This window comes from Cottoperca gobio, chromosome 24, assembly GCF_900634415.1.
Source record: "Cottoperca gobio chromosome 24, fCotGob3.1, whole genome shotgun sequence".
Taxonomy (NCBI): domain Eukaryota; kingdom Metazoa; phylum Chordata; class Actinopteri; order Perciformes; family Bovichtidae; genus Cottoperca; species Cottoperca gobio.
Genome location: NC_041378.1, coordinates 1,750,187 through 1,762,316, shown reverse-complemented (window position 1 = coordinate 1,762,316; position 12,130 = coordinate 1,750,187). Strand labels below are relative to the sequence as shown.

Below are 12,130 nucleotides of genomic sequence, written 5' to 3'. Positions count from 1 at the left end.
ATATATATATATATATATACATATACATGTGTTGTTTGTATATATATATTAATATAATATATATATAACTACATACATATATTTTATATATATATATATATATATATAGATATTATTATATATATATATATATATATATATATATATCTATATATATATATATATATAGATTAATTTTTTGGGTTTTTTTTTTTGTTGCGGTGTGTTATTGCTAGTCTTTTTTTTATTTTGTTTTTTCGTATTGCCTATTTGCTTTATAGCTTGTTTGTTGTATTTGCATCTTATATAGTCTATTTTATTTGCTACTATTATATAGTATAGTGTATATTAAGATATATATAATGTATATCTTATATATATTATATATGATTATATATGAGTATCTAGTCTATATATATATATATTAGTATATATATATATAGATATATATATATATATAATATATATGATATATATATATATATATATAGATATATATATATATATATATATATATATGATATATATATATATATATATATATATAGATTATATATATAATAGATATATATGCATATATATATATATATGCATATATATATATATATGCATATATATATATATATATATATATTATATATATATATATATATATATATATATGCATATATATATATATATGCATATATATATATATATATATATATGTGTATATATATATGTATATATATATATATATATATACACATGTATGCATATATATATATGCATATATATGCATATATATATATGCATATATATATATGCATATATATATATGCATATATATTACTCTTACAGATCCTGGGCTCTCACTTCAGGAGCAGTAGTAGGAACTTTCTACGGCCTACAGAACTAGATCTTCACTCCTCGGGTCAAAATGTGAATAAAGTGGCAGAGAGTTTGTAAAAAAAGTTCCAGGAAAAAGTCCTTCATTCGAAAAAAAAGGCGTGTGTGTGTGTGTGTGTGTGTCATAGACAGAGATGTATGAGCTGGAACAGAAAACAATGTAGAATCCAAACAAGCACCACTGCTGCAGGGAGAGATCTATACACACCCCTAATTGATGACTGAGCTGTGTGTGTGCGTGTGCGTGTGCGTGTGCGTGTGCGTGTGTTATTGACGTAGCAGCACTCTCTCCAGACCTGAGCTCAATAACACTGACTTCAAACAAACAGCAACCGCTTCACACAGGAGGAGAGGACGAAGGAAAGACGTGGAGGTACAAACTAATGAGGGGATGGAGGAAGAGGAGGAGGAGGAGGAGGAGGAGGAGGAGGAGGAGGAGGAGGGAGGAAGACAGGAACACAAGTGATGTGGCTAGAAAGAGAATCAGACGAGGGAAGAAGTAAGGACTGGAGATGAGAGCACAAGGATGGAGGTTAGATGAGAAGGAGAAGGAACGTGGAGAGAAAGAAGATGAGGAAAAGTTTATTTACTCCAAGTTCCTGATGTGATCACGGCTTAGTGACTTCGCTCCGCGTCTCATACCAACAAGTAACTAGAGAGAGAATCGCTCGTGGACACGCAGCTCAGCCATCTGCTTGGGCTCTGTAGGTGTTCGGTGCGGACTTCAAGGTCCCCTGTGGATTGTGTCTTACCTCCTAGCGGTCGCGTGCAGTGGCTGCCTTCATTTTGACGGACAGGCTCGAAAAATGTCCGTCATAATCTATTATTACCCGTATTTAAAAAGTAATGGTAACAAGGCACGTTTAATAGCATTTAACTGTCGTTCATTTAGTAGAGAACAAACGTATAGAGTATGCAGTTAAAAGTGCACGGAGAGAGAAGATGAACAGACTGCAGACATCTTTCATGCCGCGGTCACAAATATGGACAATGCAATTCTTCTAAAGTATTTATTTTGCCTTTTCATCTTCTGGCGGCTCAAGATCTTTGCGCGCCCTCTGGTGGTGTGTAGCAATGTCTTGAGTCTTGCGGAGAAATTCTTAGCTGTTTTATACATGTTAACACATGTCGACACATCTCTCAGTCAGCTTGTGGAGACGTCGGGCCTCACGATGCAATGCCTCTGCGTCTCCTACGACCTACAGTTACACGTTTGATTTCCACCAGACACAAACAAATTCCCGCAAACATTTTCACGCTATTCTGCAGATCTACGTTGATGATGGCGGTGCAATAATGAACAGAAGTCAGCGGGAAATAAGACGGCTAGCTGATGTAAAAGAACATATTGTGAATGTTCTATGAACAAACATGTCCGAGGGGTTATCACCTGTGTCCATATCCATTGATAATGATGGATAATGATTGGTAAATTAACTGTCATTTTGCCATTTTCTGCACATTAAACGCGCAGTTGTGGCGAAACATCTGCGTGCATAACCACTGGAACCTGTTCCCTGTGGAGGCGAAGAACAGTACAGCTCAAGAGATGAACGTCTGTTTTCAGACATGGCTACCCTTGAACTCACGCACGCTCTTCGTATTTGCAGAAATTTTCCACCAATTTAATTCTCAAACTCCATTTTCTGAAGATCAAGGTTTAGTAATCTCGTTATCTCCAGAAAAGCAAATTAGAAAATCTGTCAGATCAAGTGAACTTTGAATTTTTTATCTATAGTAGAACCGCTCGGTGCGGTTTCCGACCACATTAAAGGAGAATGCGAAGCGTTGATCATTCGCTTCCTCTGACTGCGTCTCCGCCGCTTTGGTTTCTCTTCAATGAGCCGGACTATAAAGGACGACGGCGACACCCCGAGCCGCTCTGTCGTTCTGAACATCTTACGTTTCACAGCATAACAAGACAGCTAGTCGTGACCTGAAGATGACACAACGTTGATACCTCGTGTTGGCACACAAACTAATTGGCAAGCTTCAGATAACAGGATCATGTAAATCTGTGTCGCTGGGAAGAAGTTAAAGAAGAAAAGGCGTGGATGTTTTGTGTTGCGTCTGACCTGAGTCCCATCTTCTTCTCTCTTTACTATAATCTGTCTTCTGGATGCGTGTCTATAGATCAGTCGGCTCTGCTTAATCTGGATCTATAAATGCATATTCATATGTTTGTCTCATTGGCTGCAGAGGATTTCTTTTTGCCTCTTCATGACCAAAGCTTAGAAAAACATATTCAGCATGTTCTTATTGACTTTGTTGTCTTTGAGCATTATTCAGCTGGAAGGTACTTTTACAGATCCAACATTCGCTGAAGGAAACTAAGAATATAAATCCCCTTAATCCCGTCTCTGTAACCCGAGCCGGATCATTTGAAACTGGAGAAAGATGATGGATACGTAATAATCCCACTCTTCGGGTTTAATCTGCCTTTGAACGAAGCAAATGGATAATTTAAGAAGAGATCTACAATAATGGAGATATCACATACAGCGGTGATACATCACAATATAATAGCGGAGCTCGACGTGTGTGTGTGTGTGTGTGTGTGTGTGTGTGTTTATATGTATGTGTGTGACAGAGAGGTCATTGCTCACATGGTGCACATGAACGGGAGGGTAATAAGAGGGCACACACACTCACACACACACTCCATACATGATTTATGCCTGGGATATAATGGGTAATTCATCATCTGACACTGAGCGGGAGGGAGTAGTATGTGCTTTATCAGAAATAACAGCAGCAGTACATTGAACACTTGATTTGTAACGTCTGTTTTTCTAAAAACTACACACTGTTCTCTCACTGTATCTTCCAGTTTCTTTGTCACGCGGTTCCACACACACACACACACACACACACACACACTAAGAATAAATCACGACTGCAGGCGAACACTCAAAACATAAATAGGAACAAATTCAAGGATCATTCATTCAACACAAGGTTGCACAACGAAATGCAGTTGTTTTTATGCTACGCAAGAAAGAAAGCAGACGAATCAGAAGGTAAACAGTCCGTGCTTCTTCTGAATTTGCATCAGGAGGATTGTAAACGGTTCTCTGCTCACAGCATCACGATGTCCACACAGAGGCCGCTTCACTTCCTGCTCCGTCCTGCGGCCCGACGTCAAGTGCATTAGCTTCATCCAGGAAGTAGTGGGCACAACAGGTAAACAAATGCATTTAGATAATTGTTAACTAGACGCCATCTTGCACTGATTGGGATCACACCAGCCACGGTGCCGAATCTCTCTGCCCCTCTCTCTCTCTCTCTCTCTCTCTGTCTCTCTCTCTCGCTCCCCACAATAACCTCAAACAATTCTTTATTCTAAATGTCGCCTCTCATCAACTCTCTCTCCACCCCCCCCTCTCTCTCGTCTCTCTCTCTCCTCCCCCTCTATATAGTGTCTATCTCCCTCGCTCCCCCCACTCTCTCTCTCTCTCTATCCCTTAGCTCTCTCATCTCTCTCCCCCCCTCTCTCTCTGTCTCCCTCTCTCTCTCCCCATCTATCTCTCTCCCCCTCTCTCTCTGTCTCTCTCCTCTCTCCCCTCTCTCTCGTCTCTCTCCCTCGCTCTCTCCCCCTCTCTCTCTCTCTCTCTCTCTCTCTCTCTCTCCCTTTCGCTCTCTCCCCTCTCTCTCCCCCCCCTCTCTCTCTGTCTCACTCTTTTTTACGTCTCTTTCCAATGGGAGCTGTCAAAAAGTAGGCAGTGGCCATGACACTTATGTGTGTGTGTGTGTGTGTGTGTGTGTGAGGGCACTCATTATGATTCTAAATATATCAGTCTGTCTCGTCTGGAGGAATTAATAGGTTCCTTGGTGGCTTGGCAAACGCACACACACACGGACACACACACACACACACACTCAGGTTTGTTAATTGAATGTCTGTGTTCATGTAAGAGGCAGTGAGAGGATGACACGGTGCATTAGGAAGACAAGCTGTGTGTGTGTGTGTGTGTGTCCTGTAAATATATAGAGACCAGAGGACCTTGAACTCAGCTTTTCCTGAGCTCCTAGTGAGACGAGACGCAAACAAATCTTACAGGGAGGCGAGTGGCCACAGGTGTGTGTGTGTGTGTGTGTGTGTGTGTGTGTGTGTGTGTGTGTGTATGTGTGTGTGTTTTCCTCTTTCTCTTACATACATATTTATTTTGTCCTCTCTCCCTCTTCTTTACCTCCCTCTTCTTCTTTTGTCCTCTTTTCTCCTGTTCTCTACCTCTTTCTTCCCTCATCCCTCCATCCTCCCCTCTCTCTCTTGTTCTTCATTCTTCGTTGTTACAGCCACCAGGGGAAGAACTAGCAATGCACTCACACACACTCTCTCACACACACACACAGAGAGTCTGACTCCCAGCCCTCTAATGGCCCCATTTAGACAATGTGTCGCATCAGCAAGTCGTACGGCTGAATAATGAGAAGAGAAGGAGGAGGAGGAGGACAAGAGGAGAAGAAGATGAGGAGTAGTGTCGGTCGTTTTCCGCATCCCTCCATCCTGACTGCTGCTCCACCGTAAATGTTGTTCTCTTACACACACCATCGGCGCTGTCACCCTGTGTGTGTGTGTGTGTGTGTGTGTGTGTGTGTGTGTGTGTGTGTGTGTGTGTGTGTGTGTGTGTGGGGTCGTTGGGGAGAAATATGGCCTCTGGGTTTTTTTTTTTGCCGAGGCTCCTGTGTTATGTTTATGATGGGGCGAAAGAGAGAGAGAGAGTGATAATGTGCATACTTTATGTATCTCGCCCTCAAAGACACATCCTCTCTCTCTTATGCATCACACACACACACACACACACACACACACACACACACACACACACACACACACACACACACACACACACACACACACACACACACTCCCCTCTCAACTGAAACACACACTCCCCTCTCAACTGAAACACACACTCCTCAGCCTCTCAAAAGATACAAACAAGCACACACACTCATAAATGATATTTACTCCCTCAGTCGTTCCAACCACACACACACACACACTACACACACACTTCCTGCATGCAAACAAATATACCGTCTCAGAAATAATACACACTCTCTTTTAAACTAGCTCCGCCTCCGACACACAGAAAGTGCAGCTGTAGCTGTTTTTAAAATGTCTTTATGTTTTGTATAAAGAAGTGGTAGCCACCTTGTGTTTTCCTCCACCAGCTGTTAGGAGGTTGAACAGGATTTATGTGCAACATTAACATTTTACATCTTATTTTATAACGTGTGTGTTTAGTGGAGAAGTGGAGCTTTCTGCAGAGTTCTCTGGAAACAGATTGTGTTGATGCAGAATAACATGAAGCAGGACTGACTGTGGCTCACACGTGGCCTCTGATTAACATATTAAAGGGCCATGCAGCTGCTTTTTTAGCTCATTAACTACAGATTGCATATGGTTTTACATTATCGCCGTTTTCCAAAGCATCTGTTCGTCCTAACGTTGATTTCCATTTATTAGCAAGAGCATCAACCTGCAGAGACGTCAAACTAGTCTGAGCTCAGACACTCATCACAGTTTTCCTTATTTTATGGTCAAAGTTAATTTTGTTGTTGTGTGTTGCTGCAGTAACGTCTTCCCTTATTGCTGTGTTCAAGGACACCCTGACGTCTGCGAGTGAGCGGCTGCAAACACATTTTGAATGCAAGAAACAGAATCTCTATCTTTTCAGCTCCTCTCTCATTATCTCTCCTCTGGGGTTGATTTTCCCACAGTGATAACCGTGAATGCAGCCGCCCGTCACTCATTCTCTCACACACGTCAAGAGGAATTGAATGCACATAAATTAGCACTAAATGATAAGTGACTAAACTAAAGGTAGGATGAATTACCTGCTGTGTGTCAAGCATGTTTTAAAGCCTCTGCATGTGATGATCGGATCCCAAGAGGCATGCAGGGAAACCATCTTGAGCTTTAAAACATGTGCAGCAGTACGGTGAAGTATATGAAATGTGTAATAATAAGCTACAATTTGTATCTTGAGGACTTCTGATGTTTTTTTCCCGACATTACACGATCAGACTGATGCATATTCAACACCAGCTGTGCACCAAACACCAGCAACATATTCGCTTGTAAGACTGATCGAGTGATTCATTAAGTGACTGAATGATTGATGCATTGAAAGACTTCACAGTTTTAGCAATAACCTTAAAAACACAAACATTAAAAGGTGCAATCTGCGAGTTATTATTCTGTAATGTCTGTAAACGCAGGAGGATAAATAAGCTTGTATAATGTATATTATGACGACCTTCTGCAGGAAAAATGGAGCTTTTTAAAAGCACAAAACAACCTGAAGTTTGGAGCTCAAGAAAGACAAAGTGCAGCGTTTAGTCACAAAACAAGGAGAAAACTAAGGCGATGAAAAGCTGAAGTCCAACATTCATCTTGTTAAATACCAAAGAGCAGCAAGTTTAAAAACCCTCTGAATCTTGTTTCAGTAAAATGACCTCTAAAAGCTCCCCTGAGGCTTTTAAAAAGCCCTGTACACACACACACACACACACACACACACACACACACACACACACACACACACACACACACACACACACACACTCTGTCTGTGGGGGATAATCACAGGCTACAATCAAAGACTCACAATGTGACATTTATGACTAAATCTCACATTCAGTTGTCGTCCAGTCTGATGACCGATACAAAGAAAACGTCAGTCAATAAAAAGCTGATATTTGCTGCTCGAAACCAGAAAGAAAGAAAGAAAGTCTCTGAGACGTTCCATCGGATCTGAACACGGGTTAAGTCTCGTGAACGATGTGCAGTAATGGGCCTCTGATAGATTGAGACATTCCTCCAGCTCGTTGATTGATCGGCTGACAGACTGATACATTGGATCCACAGCAGCTGGATGCTTCTACAGATTTATTGACTAAAAGATGACAAAATACTTGTTTTATTGCACAGATCAGTGTTAATCATGCGTGCCCCGTGGTGAAGCCTTTATAATCATGCGTGCCCCGTGGGGCAGTTTTTATTTTGGTTTTGCACAACTTGCCTCGCCCGGTTGCATTGGAAGCACACAGACGGTCGATGCGGTCGAGCTGCAGCCGCTGGGACGTGCATACTTGATAAAACTGCGCTGGGAATAACGGCGTATCTCAATGTGGTAAACTGATTTAAACTCAGGACGTATTTATATGTCGATTGTTAGAATTGTGGATCTTTTGTTTTAATTTTTGCATTTAGTCAATAATAGAAAAGATTCCCGTTTTGTTTTTCTTTGTTTTCTTTGATGTCGCCATGTTTGTCGTCTTGTTTTTGTTATGTGATTGAGTCTGCATTTACTGCATGTTCCTCGGCATCGCTGACATTTAGGGTTCTCCCTCGAAGTAAGAAAGAAAGATGTGTGTGTTCTCAACGATGTGCACACTGTGGTGTGTGTCGACGTGCACAAGTGCTGGCCTGTACAGCCCCGGATGTAAATCAATAAAAAAGGTTCATTAGAGTAATCGATCAGAAACATGGATCAGATGAGTTTCTCTGCAAAATAAATCTGTTGTTCGGACAAAACAAGCAAATGAAAAACATTAATCAATAAAGTTGTTGTCTAATGAATTAAAAATAGAAATAATAATGAGTTCTTGCCCTACTTGACCGACAGATTTTATTTGTTGTTGACAGATTTCGGACGCAGAGTGGGACGACATGTTGGAGGGATTTGATGAGCGAGGTTACCTGAGCGCCCGGCGCTGGAAGCCCGGTGACGACCCGTACACGCTGTACGCCTTCAACCAGAGGGAGAGCGAACGCATCCCCAGCAACCGAGCCCTGAGAGACACACGGCACTACAGGTACACACACACACACACACACACACACACACATATATATATACACACACACACACACACACACACACACACACACACACACACACACACACACAGGTTCAAACAGAGCAGCATCTCTCTGAGCTCATAATTAATCTCCTATCTGCACTGAAACAAATTAATATTATGGAGTCAAACACGTTTTCATCGAAAAACCACCAAATTACAATCCATCCGTCCGCTAAGAAATTAAATTAAACACCAAAATAGAAATCCTCTTAGCGGAGCGCGGCGCTCGTCTGATGGAAAGACGCTCAGCGGGAAAGATAAGGAGCTTGTCGCTTTGACAGCAGCCACCTTCTTACACATTACAGCAGATACAAAACTTCCAGGCACTTGTAGAAATCGTGAAGAGGTCCAGTGGTGCCGTGATCACACACACACACACACACACACACACACACACACACACACACACACACACACACCTGAACTCCTGTTTCTATGCTCTCAGCAATCAAGACACTTAAGTACTTTGATGTTTCCTTACACTTTAATATTGTGACTTTCATCCAGATCATTTTTGAGATATGTTAAGATGATCAGCGTGGAGCAGTTTCTCTCTGGGTTACATCCGTTTCCTGTCTTGTTGAGATGCAGGATTGAACATGTTTACAAAGAGATGTGATTTGAATCTTATCGTTTGCCCTTATTTCCTTCAAATTAGGAAAACTTCTTCCTCGATTGAAATGTTCACACTTCAGGCGTTTTGCTTTTACATCTCATGGGAATATTCTACAAGTGTGGTGCATGAGGTTATACATGGCTCCTCAAATTCAACCTGACATTTGAAATGTTTACAAAGTTTAAACATTTGTTCTGCATCCATCTTGTGTTTGCAATGATTGACCGAAGTACAGTTAAAGAAGGTTTAGCAAACAATGAGTGTATCCAACACGTCTGAGTAATTGTGATATCTTATCGTCCTCTGAGTCAAAGAGCTGATCCTCACTGTTACCATGAACACACACACTGCAGTTTATTTAGACTCAATCACACACACACACACACACACACACACACACACACACACACACACACACACACACACACACACACACACAGACCGGCTGCCCCAAATACTCACTAGAGCACCAAATGCGGATTAATCCACCGTGGAAAATAGTCCCCAACAAAGCACTATGGACTCCAGTTTGAGTCATTGATAAAAAACTACACTGACCAGATGTTTCAGCACCATTGAGAGTTTTTAAAGGTGTACTACACCTTTAAAAACTCTTTGTAGCATTGTCAGTTGCTTGTTTTTCTAAACACACAGCGTTCACAGAGCACAGAGCGAGCGAAAGCAAAGCAGTGAATCGGAGGAATGCGTGTTTTAGGATTGCTTCACGCGGTTACTACAGACAGGACGGGAGAGAGGTGAACAGGGGAAACACACAGCGATGTAACCGCCGTTTTGTATCATACAGCGGCGTGACAAAGTGTTTGACCAACCGGGCTGCACACCTTGCTTATTGGCTGCAGGTTACACACCTGAGTGTTGATGCCCAGAAACGTCTCGATCACAGCAAAATAAGAAGCAAAAGAGAAACTCCAGGCAGAGTTCTGCAGATACAGACATCACAGCTGTAGTGGCTGTAGGTGATGATTAGTTAGGCTGCATATTATACCTTTAAAGATGTCGATGCTCAGCAGGATCCAGTGGGCTCGGGCTTAATTTACAACATTTCTCGGCGCCATTATTCTTTTTAATTTACTCTTTCTTTCCTAAAAGAAAAAAAAGTATAAAAAAAAAAGGTAAATGAATGCTAAAGACAAACAAATCCAGCTGGAACATCCATTGCGTTCACTGTGACGACGTGACTTTCAGACACTTGTGTGATGTTTCTGTGATTGAAGGTCACGCGGCGGCTCGCTGTGACCCTGCTCTCTAATAGGAAGCGGCGTGGAGGCGTTAAATGGGTCGCTGTTTGTTCTGGCACTTACAGTGAACTGACTAAGCCCTGGATGGCTGCTGCTGCTGCTGGATGTTGAGTACAGCAGGGATCCGGCTCCACGACTCATGTAGGAAGCTAAAGTGTGTTAGCATAACTGGTGTGTGTGTGTGTGTGTGTGTGTGTGTGTGTGTGTGTGTGTGTGTGTGTGTGTGTGTACGGTGTCCTCAAGATGTATCCCGCAGATGATGAGAAGCTTCTCAACCCTGACTCAATCATTGCTTCTGACGCTGTATGTGTCAAACTGTGTGTGTGTGTGTGTGTGTGTGTGTGTGTGTGTGTGTGTGTGTTTCTACATGTGCACATGTGTACGCTAATGTGCGTAAATTCGTTGTGTCGACAGCCTGCATCATCTGCTGTGTTTCCGGAGGAGGTAAATTCGCTGTCGAGCTGACATAAGGTGGTGGAGAAGTGTGTGTGTGCGTGTAGTGTGTGTGTGTGTGTGCGTGTGCGTGTGTGCGTGTGTGTAGGAGGCGGTAAACCACGGATACGCTTACACATTAATCTGCTAGCAGGGAGGTAGGGGGCTGATAGTGCTCATTTATCTTGTATAGGACAGCAATGAAGGGTGTGTGTGTGTGTGTGTGTGTGTGTGTGTGTGTGTGTGTGTGTGTGTGTGTGTGTGTGTGTGTGTGTGTGTGTGTGTACAGAGGGGGGTTTACTGTTATGTGATTATCTGCTAACTCAGTTACCGTGTTGCTGTACATCTCAGGAGCGCTTGGCAGGGGAAACGATAGCACCCGATACTCTGCAAAGAAACTGCAGTGAAATCCTCGACTGACGTTTTGTATTCTTCGCTTCTACTTCCTACACTTTGGCGTCCGTTCCCGAAGGAGAAATTCAAGGTGCTGTGACAGAAATTTGTAGGAAAATCAGACTCGTTGGAGGATTTTAATGAACCAAAGCGCTTTACAACAAGGAGCTCATCAGAAGTGATGAACACTCTCACACACTCACACACACTCTCACACACTCACATACACTCACACACCGAGCCATCGGAGCCATATGGGGTTCAGACGTTGTTGTTGTTCATTTCTGCCGTTAGATTCCCAAGTTTTTTACCGACCTTCTACGTAATATGTCTTAAGTTGTGACTCATACTTCAAATGTTTTGATGCCAAAACAATATAAACATGTTACAGTCAATCAACCAGAATAATGATTTAAATATCTCATCATAAAATAAAGAATCGCACCAGGCATACAATTACATACATTTCGGTGAAACTTGCATTTTAAGTGGAGAATGGAGAAGTTGTTTGAGTGACAGTTAGATGTTTCCTCGTATTCTGTGTGGCAGCTCAGACTCACTGATTAGATCTCTCTTATATATTGAAGATCTAACTAAAGATATGTAAGGATAGACAACAGCAGGATAATAATGCAGCATTATCCTCCACAGTGTACATGTACATGGTTCTTACCTTCTTTGTTTGTCC

General features: G+C 42.0%; 1 protein-coding gene across 1 annotated transcript in view; it reads left to right on the top strand.

Annotated features, from left to right (window-relative positions):
* Positions 1 to 12,130, top strand: part of galnt14 (UDP-N-acetyl-alpha-D-galactosamine:polypeptide N-acetylgalactosaminyltransferase 14 (GalNAc-T14)) — a 99,027-nt gene that overhangs the window by 14,515 nt on the left and 72,382 nt on the right. Inside the window, exon 2 of the mRNA XM_029425823.1 lies at positions 8,525 to 8,694. Within this exon, the coding sequence (XP_029281683.1) occupies positions 8,525 to 8,694 (170 nt within the window). The remainder of the gene's footprint in view (positions 1 to 8,524; positions 8,695 to 12,130) is intronic.